This window comes from Lynx canadensis, chromosome B1, assembly GCF_007474595.2.
Source record: "Lynx canadensis isolate LIC74 chromosome B1, mLynCan4.pri.v2, whole genome shotgun sequence".
Lineage (NCBI taxonomy): Eukaryota > Metazoa > Chordata > Mammalia > Carnivora > Felidae > Lynx > Lynx canadensis.
The window spans coordinates 173,310,412-173,327,919 of NC_044306.2; the positions used below are offsets into that span (position 1 = coordinate 173,310,412).

At 37.1% G+C, this 17,508-nt stretch overlaps 1 protein-coding gene across 3 annotated transcripts in view; it reads left to right on the top strand.

Moving 5' to 3' along the window:
* Positions 1-17,508, top strand: part of RFC1 (replication factor C subunit 1) — an 86,505-nt gene that overhangs the window by 57,060 nt on the left and 11,937 nt on the right. For 2 of the 3 annotated variants that reach the window (XR_003968466.1, XM_030314028.1), the window contains exons 7-19: positions 293-373; positions 1,774-1,861; positions 2,848-3,131; positions 5,545-5,652; positions 7,491-7,670; positions 8,840-8,944; positions 11,260-11,659; positions 13,228-13,337; positions 14,957-15,071; positions 16,266-16,357; positions 16,557-16,694; positions 16,832-16,927; positions 17,052-17,150. Coding sequence is in view for 2 of the 3 variants with exons in the window: in XM_030314028.1 (XP_030169888.1) it covers positions 293-373; positions 1,774-1,861; positions 2,848-3,131; positions 5,545-5,652; positions 7,491-7,670; positions 8,840-8,944; positions 11,260-11,659; positions 13,228-13,337; positions 14,957-15,071; positions 16,266-16,357; positions 16,557-16,694; positions 16,832-16,927; positions 17,052-17,150 (1,896 nt within the window). In the remaining variant the exon portion in view is untranslated. The remainder of the gene's footprint in view (positions 1-292; positions 374-1,773; positions 1,862-2,847; positions 3,132-5,544; positions 5,653-7,490; positions 7,671-8,839; positions 8,945-11,259; positions 11,660-13,227; positions 13,338-14,956; positions 15,072-16,265; positions 16,358-16,556; positions 16,695-16,831; positions 16,928-17,051; positions 17,151-17,508) is intronic. The other variant, XM_030314029.2, reaches the window with a different exon arrangement.

Sequence of the window (17,508 nt, forward strand, 5' to 3'; positions counted from 1 at the left end):
AATGGAATAAGAGATCTGTGTTATATTTAATAAAACCATAGACTTTCAACTTTGTAAGTGAGACTTTAAAAATATGCTCAATTTGTCTATTTTACCTGCAAAACTAGAAATAAGTATTCTGAAATCTAATTTGGCTTAACGAAACAAATCTGTGATACTGAATATTAAGTGGAAAAAATACTGTAATTTCTGGAAAGTGTTTTTTCCACTTTGAAGTATCCTGTATGGAACATTTAAAAACTTTCATTTACAGAAAGAAAAAAGCAACTCATTGTGTTGACACTTTTTACAGCTGGAGCGACAGCTGCACGAAGATGAAGAGTTTGCCAGAACGTTAGCCATGTTGGATGAAGAACCAAAGACCAAAAAGGTGGTGTGTGAGCCAGCTTTTGTTTGCACTCTGAATATACACTGCAGATCAGTGGTCCCTTTCATACCTGTGTATTCGAGGCTCTGGACATACAACCAACCATGAGTAACTTCTAGAAAGAAGCTAAATTATTTTAATTTATAAGAATATTTTGAGGAAGCTCATTGAGAAACATATTCTTGCTCAAGGAAGGTTGATTGAGTCAAAGCCAACCAGAACCGTTCTTCACAAAATAATGAATTACAACTTTTACTTACAGTCTCTCTCACAGATGGATTCTTATGTACTTGTTCAGAGAATAGCACTTACAGATGTTGCTAAGGAACTTAAGTTTAATAACTCAAATGTTAACTTTTGGGAGCACAATTTTACTATTTCTAATTAGCTAATTTTAAGATCTGTATTAGTCCTAGTCTCAGATAATAATGAGTATATTTTTGGGAATATTAAAAGCATCCGTGTTTTTTTTTTTTTTTAAGCACTTTCTCTCCAAAAAATTAGCCTTGTTTCCATTGAATCATTCTGTTAATATTGTCAGTATCAATGTTTGACTATTTTAAAAGATTTTAACAGCAGGCAGGTATAAGATAATAAGGAATGGGGGCGCCTGGGTGGCGCAGTCGGTTAAGCGTCCGACTTCAGCCAGGTCACGATCTCGTGGTCCGGGAGTTCGAGCCCCACGTCGGGCTCTGGGCTGATGGCTCAGAGCCTGGAGCCTGTTTCCGATTCTGTGTCTCCCTCTCTCTCTGCCCCTCCCCCGTTCATGCTCTGTCTCTCTCTGTCCCAAAAATAAATAAACGTTGAAAAAAAAAAAAAAGATAATAAGGAATGGAGGGGAGTTTGTCATTTAAAAAGCCTTACTCCACCTTAAAGGCATTCAAATTACAATTATTAAAAAAAATATTGCGTTATGTATCCTAGTTTGTGACCTCTTTGTAAAATGGAATTTTGAAGGAGCAGTGGAGAGAGTGGATTTTATTTTTTCTTTTGGGAAAGCACTGTCTTCTTTTGAGCTCTGGATTGTTTCTTTAATTTAGTCTTTTGGGTTTAGATTTTAGTTTTTAGTTACCTAACACAAACAAATTGAGAATTGAGGTGAAAGAAGCAGAAGCAAGTCTTCGATGCTTACAAGTTGGGATCAACTGTGATAATTTTTTTATAGATACATTTTTTATAACCTTTCATCAGTTTCCTCATGTGTAAAGTTAAACATAAAAAAATGCATCATTTTTCCTAGAGATTTTGGGGATGAAGGAATGGAAATTTATTGTATTATCTTCTTGGAAGTTGGCCCTTAATCTTACAATCAAAACTTAAAATTAACTTTGGTCAATTTTAATAACATATTTTGTGGTAGTAGTTTTCCTGTTACTTGTCACATTTGACACTTTAAATTTTCTTAGGCTCGAAAGGACCCAGAAGAAAGAGAAACATTGTCATCTGTCCAAGCCAATTTAAGTAAAGCAGAAAAACATAAATCTCCTCATAAAGGTAATATTAGCAGGAAAAAGTGGGCTGGAACATTTATCTTTACAGAAGAAAATTCATGATAATCTGTTTAAACGTTCTATTCAATAATTGCCTTGTATTGTTAGGTAGACATTATTTCATAGGACTATTGAAACATGTTCTTCTTAGATACTTTAAAGCTATATTTGGATATTAGCTGGTATTAAATGTCTATTCTATGATTGTTGTAAAAGATGTATTTCAGTTCTTAGTTTCACATTAATGTTAATTTCCAAGTGTAGTGCAACATGTGGACTTCAGTATCTGATGGCAAAGAACTAGATGTTTCAAGCTGATAATCTGTCTGCTAGTATAGATGGTCTTAATCCTATAAGTAAATTCATTCATATAGTACCTTTTAGTCTTGAAATCACAGGATTTGGGGCTTTCAGACTATGTTACAAACACAGAATTTTCATGTGACATTTCTACTCTGAAATTCTGTGTAAATTTCAGATCATTGAAGTTTATCTGTGGAATAAAGGGCATGTCCTTCGATGTAGTTTAACCATATCATTTGAAGTAGAGTCATTTATATTTAAAAGGACAGACAGATCCTTTAATTTGAATTGTTTATATAAAAATGTACAAATGTTAAACTTTTAAAATTTTTTTTTTTTCAACGTTTATTTATTTTTGGGACAGAGAGAGAGAGAGCATGAACGGGGGAGGGGCAGAGAGAGAGGGAGACACAGAATCGGAAGCAGGCTCCAGGCTCTGAGCCATCAGCCCAGAGCCCGATGCGGGGCTCGAACTCACGGACCGCGAGATCGTGACCTGGCTGAAGTCGGACGCTTAACCGACTGCGCCACCCAGGCGCCCCAAAGAACTAAATTCTTAATGTAAATGTTATGAAATCACCATATGACATTGTGTGCTAATATTATTGAGTTGAAAAATGAAAAAAAATCCTGATTTGGGTGTCATTTTCCCAAAATCAAAAGTCATAATCTTTGCTTTCTTTCTAGCAAAAACAGAACAATTTTCAGATGACAGAAAGAACTGTAGTCCTAAGAAGCAAAGTAAATGTGAAAGTTTGAAAGGATCTCAGCAACATTTGAAGTCCTCACCTCACAAAATAGGGGAAACTTCTCCAAAAGCCAGTTCCAAGTTGGCCCTTTTGAAAAAAAAAGGAGAGAGTTCTTATAAAGAAAGAGAGCCTATGGCTTCAAAAAGAAAAGAAAATGCCATTGAATTGAAAGGACAGACAAAAACTCCTAAGAAATCCAAAAGTTCTCCAGCTAAAAAAGAGGTAGAAATTTTCTAAAAGTATATCATTTGGGGGCTATGTGTTGGTCTGGGTTCGACTGTTTTCAAGTCTTATTTTTAGCTTTTTAAGTCATTTTAATATGTTTAAGATATCTTACTTAGATGCTATTGCAGAATATAGCTTATTAATACAGCTAAATTAGCCAATATTGAGTGTTAAAGTGTATTCGATATTACACTAATACATATGGTATCTCAGGTAATCTTCACAACAACCCTAATTACTTTTATTATTCAGTTTTTAATGATGAGGAAACAGGCTGATGAAAGAATTAAGTAACTTTTCCAAGATCATTCAACTAGTAAGCAGCAGAGCCAGCTTTAAACTCAGGTCCTCTGAGGCAAAACAAAAACAAAAACAAAAACAGTATAACAACATAGTGGCTCTCAGAATGGACTCTGGAGCCATTTTCAGATCATACAGCTCTGCCATTGAGCAGATGTGTCACCTTGGTCTGGTTATTTCCTCTCTCTCTTCTTTCTTTCCTCATTTGTAAAATAGGGATAATAATAGTACCTGACTTAATATATAAAACCACTTGGAACCGTGCTTAGTACATAAGTGCTGTTTTTGCTATTATTATTAATAATTGGGATTTGCCCTGAGTGTACTCCTTTTTGCTCTTGTATAACAGTGTTGAGATAGTGAATTCATTTGCAAAGGCAAAAAAACAATGAAATAATGCAAAATGGTTTTCAAAAATTGTCTTTTGTTTTCATATATATTTGAGAATTGAATGGTTTCTTAGAATCTGTAATTTGGAACCACCTTAGATTCATAATGAGAAACCACTATTCCTTCAAGCCTCTTAGGTACTTAGAATTAAAAGCAGAATATTGTATATTTTAACTGCTCATCACCATTATTTTTTAGTGTAGAACAGTGAAATGGTGATTTCTAGATGCTTTTGTTTGTGGTCAGTGCTTGTAAATATGCTTAAGGGAGCAATTAACATTTTGGTCTCTGATTTTTCTTTACTAAACTTAAATACTTATCTGGTAGATGAATGTTTTTCTTCAGGCATACTAAACATGTTCATTTTATAGAGATTGGTCTATTTTTATTAAAGGAGAAGAAATCTTTAAATGGTATTGCTACTCTTCACCTTACTTTTCAAAGTTGGAATAGCATGACTCAGAAATTTTATGTTAGCAGCTTTGGGAATATCAGAGAGTTTAATAAATTCAGTCTACCTTGGTCAGATAATTTCAACTTCATAAATGACTGCTTCACAGTTACTTTATAAAGTTGTGTATAATTCAGAATTGCGTTTTTCGTAGAATTAATGTTATAAATGAATAATTTTCCCATTTTGGTATGCATTGGACTCTCCTGTGAAGCTTGTTAAAAATATGGTTTGGTGGTCTGGGCAAGTGTGTTTTAATAAGCTCCTAAGATGGATATGAATGCACACCAGTTTTTAAGAACCGCTGTTAAAAAGTAGGGTTAGAGTCTAGGACCAGCCTCTAATGGCTTACTTAACTTACAACCAAAGCAACTTATTTTATTGATTAAAATCATTTATTTGCATAGAAATAATATTTGGTCTATTCTCAAAGGGATTTGAGATGTCTTTTAGTTAAAAAAATGTAAAATAGGAAGTGGAAAAAGCATGAAACCATTTTTGCAGTGGTCTCAAGTCAGAATTATCTAGGATGTTTTCCCCCCAAATACACATGCCCCAGCCATACCCCAAGCCAAACTTGGAGTATATCTAGGGATATATAGTTTGAAAAGTTTCCCTAGGATTTTCTGAGATAGACCTACAGTAAGATCTCCTGAGAGAACAGAATGGGAGAGATTAAACCTGGAAGGGAGAGTGGAGGTGTATAGAATGTGTCAAATTTTTGGAGTGAAGCTTGCCTGTTGTTTGAACCAGCTGGGTATTATGAGGCCATCAATGCTCAGCCTGTAGTGCTCATAAACTCAGAGGTATAGGACCATTTAGGCTGTTTTAGGGGTGTGCAAAGCTATAGGATAAACATGGGATATCTACTTGTGTGATGAAGTGTACTTGGGGGAAAATTAATTTTTATATTAAAATATGCATGGCTATATGATGGAAAAGAACTCGAAACTCATGTGAATTTTTGAAATAAAGTCCACCTTTTTTTGTTTCTTTGCTTGGGGCTAGCAACTTGGCTTGTGTACCTAATCTGCACTCGTGGAATGTTCCTCTAGAGCGTCAAAAGGTTTAAGAAGAGCTGATGCAGGGATGCTTATAAGCCAGGCGTGTCTAAGTGGGGAGTACCTGTGTAGGCAAAAATGTTCATCTCGGGACCAAACACAGAAGTGACTTAGTGTGTACTTATTGATACATATGTTTTTGGATACATACTCATTTCATCTGAATGTTGCATGACTTTATTCAGTTTTTTTCCCCTCCTTCCTGAAGTCTATAAGTCCTGAAGATTCTGAAAAGAGACGCACTAATTATCAGGCTTATCGAAGCTACTTAAATCGAGAAGGTCCCAAAGCTTTGGGCTCCAAAGAAATACCAAAGGTGAGTTCTGAGAGGGCATGCCTTTCCGTCAGGGCCTCTGGCCCATGGGTCCATGCACGTATTCAATATTTTTACAGCAGCAGAAAACTGATAATTAAAAATTAACAGAGGAGCGCCTGGCTGGCTCAGCTGGTAGACTGTGTGACTCTTGGTCTCAGGGTTGTGGAGCTTGAGCCCCACATTACGTGTAGAGATTACTTAAAAAATATCTTAAAAAAAAATTAACAGAAAAGCCTTAGTCACCATCATTGTGAATTAGGTATATTTATTCACATTATGAACTACTGCTTGATACTACTTAGAAAAGTTTTCCTTTAAGTAACCCATAAACCTACAGGGGCTGAGTTTTGAGGAATATGGTACTCACAAGACTAATGTTTTTCACTGATAATATGGAGCCACCAGAAAGGGAGTGAGGGAAGCTATACCAGACAGAGAAGGATAATCAAATGTAGTGTGAGATTTCTGAGAAGGTAGAACGGGAGGGGATTCAGATGACAAATGGGGATTAGTAGTTCCACTAATAAAGAAGAGGAGAGGGTAAACTTTCAGGGGCTGGTGGGTTGTGTAAGAGGATAGAGGAAGACGTCAACCTTGCCTCCTGCATGTGGTATGAGAAAGACTTTAAGCATACCTCTGCTTGAGAGGCCTTTAGTCAAAGGGGAGTCCTTAGGGGACTCTGTCAAGGCAAGGTGGTGGAGGGATATTGGAGTAGTGGTTGAGGATATTGGGCAGCTTGCTGGTCCCGCAGTAAGTGTTCTAGAGTGTAAGAGGTTGGTTGGGAGGCTAGAAGTGCTGAGTTTGGCTAAGTGATAGTATATTCAGAGCCACAGGATAGGTGATTGTGGTGTGGGTTAGGGGCTTACATGTGGACTTCACTAGGGTCATTTTGAGTTTATTGAAAAGAATTTAAATAGTGTTCGCAAGATGATTTTAATCCTAGAATCATAGATAGGGCTTGAAGAGACCTGGAGATGTTGTTAATCAGACCTTTTCTCTCCAAGAAGATTCATAGCTCTTCCCCCGCCACCCTCCAAAGATTGTTCATCAGGATAGTGAAGGATTGAACTTGTATTTGGTAGTCGTTGAATTTTGTTTAGCATCTTTCTTTTAGGCATGTTTTAAGTCTATGTTGATCTCAATTCTCTATTCAAAGGGTAATGAGTAACTTAGAATCGTTTACATAATTTTCATTTTGCTTGGTTGTATCATTTTATTGAACCATTACAAAAAATTTAAAAAGTCTATTAACTATAGATAGTTCCAGTTAAGACTAAATGTCTCCTCCTCCCAGTTCTCTTTGGCCAGTGTCTTTTGTATATCAAGTTATCTTTCTAATCAAGAGATCATATGATCTTGCCTTTAAGTTAATTGCAGGCTGTTAGATTTACTATTGTACAGTAAACAGGAGAGAAGGAGCTCAAACTTGTTTAACTTTTTAAGAATCCAATCTTTCCTTTCTTAACAATAATAAATTCTATAGGTGGATTGCATCTAGTTGTTTACTTGAGGTTTTGCAAGTAAACTAGTGGTTTAAATATTTAGAAAACCATGAGAGTAGTATGAATGGATAATTTTAATAAGCTTTGCTAACTGTATTGGATGTATATTTTTCATGGCTTGTTTTGTAAGTTTATTAAATGCTAGCCTACCTAAGAGTTTCTCAGGATTTAATTTCAGGTTCTGCTTATTTGCTGCGAATTTCCTGCAAATTTTTCATGCTGAGATTATTTATGATGTCAAATGAGAAAAATCAACTTCCTGCAGTTTTGATGCCAAATATTTCTTTGGAAGGCTACCATGTAATTTCCTCTCTGCTTGAACATTTTGGTTTTTAGGGAGCTGAAAATTGCTTGGAAGGCCTTACATTTGTAATCACAGGAGTGCTGGAGTCCATTGAACGAGATGAGGCCAAGTCTTTAATTGAGCGTTACGGGGGAAAAGTAACAGGAAATGTCAGTAAGAAAACAAACTACCTTGTCATGGGTCGTGATAGTGGACAGTCCAAGAGTGATAAGGTGGGTACTGCCGTCTTCTCAACACAGGCAAATAGCCTGCTTCCATTGGCAGGCTCTCACTGTGACCATTTGTAGTAGTGCCCTTTCTACACAGAGTTAAATAAAGAAAAAAAATGTAAAAGTAATTTCATCCCTACATTATTTCTTCTCCAAGAAGTGTTCTTGGCTTCAACTTCAGGATTTTGGTTTTCCAAAGGCACAGTTCCTGTGTAGTTGATTTTCTTAGTATAGTATTCTAGTTTAGATCTTTTTTCAAAGATAGAAGCAAATACAGTTTTCTTTTTCTTTTAGTCCTAAATATTCCTATATATGCCACTGTACACTCCATCTTAAGTTTTGTTTATTGAAAACTCTTTCTGTGTTGGGGAAAATTATATTTAGCTCAAAGGAATTATACCTGATAAGTGTGGTTTTGACAAATGGCTGCTCATTTCTTTACCTAACAAGAATCCTAGAGGTAGGTGCTTGCTGGGGATGGTCCAGCAGCTCAGTGATATAGCTAGACTAGTTCCTTTCTCCACCTCTGTCATCCTTACTTACTGTGTTAGCTTTAGTCTTTGCGATGTTGCCATGTGTTGCAAAGAAGCTGTACCTCTAGGCATTCAAGTCCACGTTTAAATCAGGAAAAAGGGAGCAGTGGCAAGATGTTGCCCTAACTGCGATTGGCCTTATAAGAGTTTCCCCTAAACACCTCTTGTAGAGTTCCCTCTAAGTCTCATTGGCCAGAGCTGTCACATGGCTATTATTAGCTTATAAGGGAGTTTGGGGAGGATGAGGACTTTTCTGATTCTTCAATCATAATTCATCACTTGGAGATGGACACATCAGAGTTTTTTAAATAGGGAAGATTGGGGGAAAAACAGACTTTGGACAAGCCCATCCTGGGGGGCCCTAGTGGCTTTGCCCTTCCTAGGTAGAAGGAAAGGTAAAGCAGTCCAAAAAGGGGTAGTGCGTCACCTCCATTGCCAACCTATCGCTCTTAGGGGATGTATCTGTTATTTTCTCTTTTTAATGGTACTTTTTCATGAATATGTTTTTAAAAAATATTCCAGTTTTTCTAATTTATAAATGTAGTTTTTCACCTATGAGCAGATCCTAGAATCATTTTTTCTTTAACAGAAAGTAAAGGTTAGGATACAGTTTTAATGATTTGTATTTTTAATCAATAGGCAGCAGCTTTGGGGACAAATATTATTGATGAAGATGGCCTATTGAACCTGATTCGAACTATGCCAGGCAAGAAGTCCAAGTATGAAATTGCAGTTGAAGCTGAGGTTTGTATAAAATGAACTTGATTTATTTAAGTTGGTTTGTTTAACAATTTTCCTATTTCATAGAGACATTTTGTGAGTGGCTACAGGCCTGTTGCCGAAAAGATTAACTTCGCCCTCTACCACAGATGAACCTACCTTATTTCCTTCTGAGCAGGGATTCTGCTTTAGGCTCTCTTCTTTGGTGTATTTCCTTTCCTCCTTCTTTCCCTCCTTTCCTCCCTCCCTTTGAATGTTTATTTATTTTGAGAGAGAGAGAGAGAGAGAGAGAGAGAGAGAGTGTCCGTGCACACCAGCACGAGCTGTGGAGGGGCGGAGAGAAGGGGAGAGAGAGAATCCCAAGCAGGCCCCACACTGTCAGCATGGAGCCCGATTGGGGCTTGATCCCATGAACCATGAGATCATGACCTGAGCTGAAATCAAGAGTAGGATGCTTAACTGACCGAGCCACCCAGGCACCTCTTACCTTTCCTTAAAGAAATATAAGGAGAGTGAGAGCAGTGTATTGCACTTAACCATATCTGCTTAACTAAACTTTCCATATTTTCCATATTCTTTCAGTGACTTTGTGCAAATGTTTAATGCTTTTAAGAGTTCATTAAGGGATATGTTATAGGTATCAGCACTTTAAGTTCATTTTCAGTTAGAACTTATTAGCACTTTTTCATTTGTGACAGAAGCCCATATTAGTTTTAGCAAAAAGGGAAAACATGTTGGCTCACATAACTAAATTATGGGCTGGCTGGGTCTGATGTCGGAACTATGGATCTGGAGACCACAGTGCTTTTAGAACTCTTTCAGTTTTCTTCTCTGCTTCTCCCAGTATTATCTTCATTCATTTCCACTCTGTTCAGGTCTTTTCCATGTATAGGATGCAAAGGTACCAGAAGTCCAGGTTTAATGTCCTCAGCTCTGTCACCCAGGTAGTGAGGTTGTCTTCCCATTTTTTTTTTCCAACGTTTATTTATTTTTTGGGGGACAGAGAGAGACAGAGCATGAACGGGGGAGGGGCAGAGAGAGAGGGAGACACAGAATCGGAAACAGGCTCCAGGCTCCGAGCCATCAGCCCAGAGCCCGACGCGGGGCTCGAACTCACGGACCACGCGATCGTGACCTGGCTGAAGTCGGACGCTTAACCGACTGCGCCACCCAGGCGCCCCGGCCTTTAGACTTTTAATGAGTACTAGTTAGTTGTTTTGTAGAATGTCTCTCAGTTTGGGTTTTCTGATGTCTTTTGATTAGATTGAGGTTATGCATTTTTTGGCAGGAATACTGCAGAAGTGATATTTTGTCCTTCTCAGTGCATCGTATTAGATGTAGATGTCAATATGTCTTATTATTGATGCTGTTAACCTTGGTTAAGGTGGTTTCTGACAGGTATCTCCACTAGTAAAGTGACTGTTTTTCCCTTTGGAAAATATCTTGGAGAGAACTTTAATACTTGGATAATATCCTGTTTCTCTTTAAACGTTTACCTCCTAATTTCAGCATCCAGTTACTGGCAAAGAGGCACTATTTTTCTTGTTTTTGAGACCTTCACATCATAAAATTCACCCTTTTAAAATGTATGTCAGATTTTTAGTATACTCACAAGATTGTACAACCATCACCAGTATCTAATTTTGGAACATTTTCATTGTTCCAAAAGGAAGCCCCGTGTCCACTATTCAATTTTTTGTTTCCATGGATTTTCCTATTCTGGACATTTTATATAAAGGGAAACGTGCAATTTGTGGCCTTTTGTTTCTGACGTCTTCACTCAGTATGTTTTTAAGGTTCAGCTGCATTGAAGTGCACGTGTCAAGACTTTACTCCCTTTTTTGTGGTGATTAATATTACATTGTGTGGATATACCACATTTTGTTTATTCATTGGGTTTCTATTTTTTGGCTGTAATAATAACATAATTATATAATTAATTAATATATAATATATAATTACATAAATGGCTGCTGTGAATATTAGTGTACAGGTTTTTGTGGAGGCGTTAACTTTTAACTGGTCAGAAAACTGGTTCAAAAATTTCTTAATCCTTCACCTTGGATTTCAGACTGATTTTGGAATACTTACTATTTGCAAACTAATATGTTCTCACTTAAAAATTTGCACTTGGGTGCTTTTTGGTGTGTGTGTTGTTTATTTTGCTAAAGTTTGGAAGGTGGTGATTTCCACAACAGCAGGGTTCATGGTGAAAAACCAGGCCCAGGTTGGGTAGCTCACTTGGACATCCCAGATTGCCCTGTAAAGTACATTTAGCAGGATAGATATTCTGCATATCTTATCAGGTTTCTTTTTTCCTCACTTTCCCAATTTTTAAGATGAAGAAAGAAAAGTGCAAATTGGAAAGAACACCCCAAAAAAATGACCAAGGAAAAAGAAAAATTAGCCCAACTAAGAAGGAATCAGAATCTAAAAAAAGCAGACTGACTCCCAAAAGGGGCAGCTCTATGAAGTCAATAAAAAAGGAAACAAGTGCGATTTGGAGATCCCTGGACTTCGAGGAGCAGGTGGCTGAGGAGACAAATGTGGACAGCCGGGCTAGGAATTTGGCTGATGACTGCAGTGAAAACAAAGTGGAAAATTTGCTCTGGGTGGATAAATATAAGCCAACCTCACTCAAGACCATAATCGGACAGCAAGGTGACCAGAGCTGTGCCAACAAACTCCTACGCTGGCTCCAAAACTGGCACAAGAGTCCATCTGAAGATAAGAAACGCGGTGATTTTACAGCTTCATTCATTTTTGTGTGTGTCTGTCACCATGTAATTGCTCAGTTGCACATATTTGAGAAAGTATACTAGTTGGTTCATTCATCTCTCAGCAAACGTTTATTGAAAGCCTGCTCTGAGTCCAGGTGCTATACTAGACCCCAGAGGTGCTGTTGTGAACAAATCAGTCCCCTTCAAGGAGCTCAGTCAGTCACAGACATATGTGAACCAGCAGTTAAGATATTTTGTGCTAAGTACTGTTACGGGGGTAAGTGTAGGGTGCTAGGGGAATGGAGGTATGTGGTCAGGGATGCGGATGTGTGCTCCCATCCCTGGAAGAAGGGATAGCTAAGCAAAGAGTTGGAAACTAAAGAGGAGTTAGCTAGTGAAGGGAGGGAGGAGTGTTGGGTGGGAGAGAACACAGGGACCAATTCTGAAGACTTGTGAGAGCGAGGCCATTGAAAGTGCTAAGGAGAGTTGGGGGAGAAAGGTGCAAATAAGCAGCTGAGGCACACTGATGGAGTCAGCAGCCTAAAAATCCCAGCAGCACATTTGCTTTTAGTAGGCCTGAGCTCTGGTTTCTGTACTTGTTCACCATGTATTTGTCATGGAAAATGAACAGTCACGGTCTGTATTTAATGTCTAGGGTATTCTTGAAACTGAGATTTGAGATCACAAATGTTAGTAGTGTTTTTCTGAGCGTCACCCGCAGCCCTGGAGGATACTGTATGAGAAATAAGAAGGCAAAATTTAGTGAGCAGCACGGTGAATTCCCAGGGTGGTGACTGGCTTATCAGTGTGCAGGTGGTCACTAGACATTGGCTGTTGTTGTCAGCTTATTTATGACGGTCGGATGATGTAATTGTAACGATACATGGTTATATTTGACTCTTTTTCCCTTTCTGAAACCACATAAAATCTACCTTAAAAGGGGATATAGTGCTTTGTGTGCCTGGAAAAGACTTAATAAGGCTTCAGGTGAACTATAGTCTCTTTTCCCATGCCTGTAACCATCTCTGTCTCAGTCATTGTGTATGTACTGAGCGCTCTTGATGAGTCAGGCACCTGTACGATAAGGGGAGAAGAATGCTCAAGAGTCAAATTGTGCAGGATAGTTGCAGACACACCATCTTCAGTTCATTCTTTTTGTGATCAAAAAGAATGTTACCCTCATTTTACAAAGGAGGGAATAGGCCCAGAGGGATTAAATCACTTTTCCCAGTTGGTAAGCAGTGGAGTTAGGATAGCTAGAGTTTGGATTGGGACCCAGGTGCTCTGCTCCTTGACCTGTGCTTTTCGTAGGAAAGGAAACTCATAAAATTATGGTTTCAAATCAGAATTTCAGAGTTCATTAGTTTTAGTGTTTTATTTTGGGTGTAAGTGAGGTAGGGAGTAGAGCTTCACTAAATGCCTGGAAACTTGTTTATGGTTTGTAGAAAGTATTTTGTAAATTTAGAAGTAAACTGGAGGACTGCTCTTGATGCTAAGTTTATGCACAAGGAATGATTCTGCCATTCCTGAATTTCTCCTGGGTAATTAATAGAAGTTAACTCTCTGGAACTTCTTTTTTCCTGGCAGCAAAGTTTGGTAAGTTTGCTGGCAAAGATGATGGCTCTAGTTTCAAAGCGGCACTGCTCTCTGGCCCTCCAGGTGTGGGCAAGACAACCACAGCGTCTCTGGTTTGTCAGGTGAGTGTCCTGTCCTGGAGTGCAGTTGGAAAGCTAACCCAGAAATGAGCATGTGTAGGAGATACATACACATGGGTGTTAGCATGTCCGTGGTATATGTATTTTAACCTGTATATATTTTAACCTATGTATATATTTTGCCAAAATTAAACCTTTAGAATTTACTTTGGGGAGGCACCTAGGTAGCTCAGTCGGTTAAGTGTCCGACTTCAGCTCAGGTCATGATCTCACAGTTTGTGAGTTCAAGCCCTGTGTCGGGCTCTGTGCTGACAGCTCAGAACCTGTAGCCTGCTTCGGATTCTGTGTCTCCCTCTTTCTCTGCCTCTCCCTGTCTTGTGCTCTTTCTTTCTCTCTCAAAAATAAATGTTAAAAATTAAAAAAAAAAAAAAAAAGAAAAGAATTTATTTTGATTCTGGGGATATTTTTCATTTTCATCCTTTTTCTTAATATTGGTAATTATAATAGGAATATTTACCTGTGTGCCAGGCAATGTGCTAAGCCCTTAGGTACATTATCTTTTAGGTAATATAAATAGGTCTCATAGACTCTGATGGATAAAGATATTTTACTTACTCTTGTAAGAATTCTCTGTATGAATATGTGTATTCTTACCATGCTCATGTGACAAATGAAATGGGCTTACAGTGGAGGCTGGTGCCACAGTATGAACCCAGCTAGTCTGATCCTTCACTGCTGTGGGAGCCTGCCTTTGCTCCTCCCTGTGTGGCCGCCAGATCTAGACAGTGAGATGAGGAGACACTAGAGCAAACCAGAGTTCCTGTATCAGAATGGTGTGAGGTCATACGTGAAGTGGTATCAGAATGATAAAATGAGGGATAGTAAACTTGTTTTAAATTTATTACTGCATTTCCCAACCCTTATCCTATAAGCTGGTGGTTTTGTTGTGTCCTTGTTGTATGGACCAGATCATAAATATTTAGCTGGTATACAAGTACATATTTTGTATTCTATTATAAACATTAAAAAAAACCAAAAAATTTTTTCCTAGTCTTACAATTGTGAGCATGACTCTTTTCTCCCTTATTATTATATTATTTTGGAGGGGAATTGAATTAAAGCATATCATAATGCTTATCAGTAGAATCAGTTTTGGGAAATGAGTCAGAATAACTTGATTTTTCACAGCTTGGAAAGATTTTATATTGGAATGGTTTGATAACGAATGCTTTAACTTTATCTTGAAGAGTCAAGAATGATTTTTGGTATCTTATAATAGATTGATTCTGTATCTGATAGTATAAAATCTTGGGATGGGTATATTTAATTCTTTATAGGATTTGAAGAAGCAAACCTAGTAATATTGCTTGTTCAAGTATATGCTTCTAGATTAGTGATTTATCAGCTGAAGTTTTAAGACCAAACTTGTATTTTGTGTATGTGTGGTGCGTATGTGTATGTATTTGTGTGCATATGTGTATATATGTATTATATATATAATCTCAGTATTGTGAGGCATGTTATAATCTCATTGTCTTCATCTTTTTTAGCCATGGTTCCTTATGTCATTTTTCTATCCTCTTCATTCATTGCCTTGTTTTTTTGGGGGGAAGGGTTAATAATTTGCATTGTGATAGTAACAGTTTCCATATTTTGATTAGGAATTAGGATATAGCTACGTGGAACTGAATGCAAGTGACACTCGGAGTAAGAACAGTTTGAAGGAGATTATTGCTGAATCACTGAATAATACCAGCATCACGGGCTTTTATTCAAGTATGTGGGTATTTGAACTGTTTTCTTTGGTTATGTAAGGAAAACAAGTTCATTTCAATGTTTAGTAACCAGTATAGGCAAAGATAATAGCAGAAGAGAAGAAACTGTGAAGGTGCCACTGTGTTTCAGGCTGTAGTTGGTGGTCTGGTATGGCCAGAGTTTATGAGAAAAATAAGATGCTCAAATTACAGTCTAAATAGTGCATATTTAGAACCAGTGGTGGATATTGCATGGTCACCTGAATTCTTGGTACTTTCATTGGTAGAAAATCATTATTAAAAAGGATTTGCTTAGGAAACATCACTCTTCTACATGGCTGGTGGGAGTGTTAATATGTACTACTCTGGAGAGTAGTCTGGCAGTATTTCTGAAAGTTGTATTACACAGACCCTTTAGCCTAGAATTTCTAATTCTTGGAATTTAGCAGTTGTGTTATATATATATATATATATATATATATATATATATATATATATATATGTATATATATATGTGTATGTACAAAATGATATGTGAGAATATCATTTAGTATGATTTATAATAGCAAAAGGTTGGAAGCATCTTCATATTTTATCAATAGATAGCAATTAATTATGATACATGTGTAAAGTACGATATTATTAAACAGCCTTAAAAAATAAGGTGTTCTAGGGGCCCCTGGGTCACTCAGTCAGTTGAGCATCTGACTTGATATTTTCTCAGTTTGTGATCTCGCAGTCATGAGATCGAGCCCCCTTCAGGCTTTGTGCTAAGTGTGGGTCTGCTAGGGATTCTCTCTTTCTTCTCTCTCTCTCTCTCTCTCTCTCTCTCTCTCTCTCTCTCTCTCTCTCTGTCTCTCTCTGCCCCTGCCCCGCTGGTACGTGTACATGCTTTCTCTCTTGAAATAAGTAAACTTAAAAAAAAAAAGAGGTGTTCTGTATCTACAGATAAGAAACAGATCCCTACAACATACTGAATGATAAAACCAAGATGTATATTTTTATGCACACATGTTTTTAATATATATAGGGACACCCTAGTGGGCAAAGGTAGAGGGAGAATTTCTTTTCATTTGCATATGCTTGTGCCTCTTGCATTTTGTACCATGGACCTATATTACCAGTTTGAAATGTTTTACATGGTTTTTATAAAGCAGCAGCATTTGAACAATTACTATTTTTTTGTCCCATTTCATTGCTTCTCAACATGGGTCAGGTGGAGGTGCCCATTCAGTAAGCATGAAACATGCTGTCATCATGGATGAAGTAGATGGCATGGCAGGCAATGAGGACAGGGGAGGAATTCAGGTAATGAAAACCATGTATTTTTGCAGTTTGATTTTACTGTTGATTTTTAGTTTTTTTTTTTTTAATATTTAAAGAACTAATTGTGCTGTGATAATTAAAGTGTGGTGCCAAAGTGGTTTTCAAAACCTAAAATATATACATTGTGTATAGTATTTTGTTTTTTTAAATAATTATTTTATGTTGTAAATTTGCCTTTCAGGAATTAATTGGTTTGATAAAACATACAAAAATTCCCATTATTTGTATGTGCAATGATAGAAATCATCCCAAGATTCGTTCTTTGGTTCATTATTGTTTTGATCTTCGTTTTCAAAGACCTCGAGTTGAACAGATTAAGGTACGATGATGGGAATTTTTTCCCCCATCACACTATCCTTCTTATTTTTTGGTCAGTTTTTAAAAATACCTGATAGATACTTAAATGTTTGATTATATGAGTTAAAATCATTTAAGATTCCCCTTTGTAAATTTCAGGGTGCTATGATGTCTATTGCATTTAAAGAGGGTTTAAAGATCCCCCCTCCAGCTATGAATGAAATAATTTTGGGAGCCAATCAAGATATCAGACAGGTAAATTAAATATATATTATGTAACAGTTGCTGATTCTTTTGAATTAATGCCTTCAACTTTTCAGGGAGGAGGAGTAGCATTATTTTCTCACTTTGACCATGTCTTATTTCTGATTTCTTTTAGGTTTTACACAATCTGAGTATGTGGTGTGCACGAAGTAAGGCACTAACCTATGACCAGGCCAAGGCTGATTCTCATAGAGCGAAAAAGGATATCAAACTGGTAAGATAAGTTTCCATTTCTTAAGTACTTTTCTCATGCTAAAGCATTTCTTCTGCTGCTTATATTAACTTAATAGTTATTATAGTTCCTTGACACACCTATAGAATCTATTGATATTTACAATAAGAAAGACAGTTAAAATGTTTCCAAATCAGATGAGTGTTTCCTCAAGGGCTGCTAGTATATATTGTAAATTATGAGAAATGGAAGTTTTAAATTATACTTATGCTTCAGTAGTTATAAGATGGCCTTTTGAGGGTCCTTTATGTATAGATTTCATGTTTTGAAGTTTTGGAACTGTTCAGAATAATTGTTTCAAATGGTTTATAATTTAATACCCTCTCTGAAACTAGAAGTC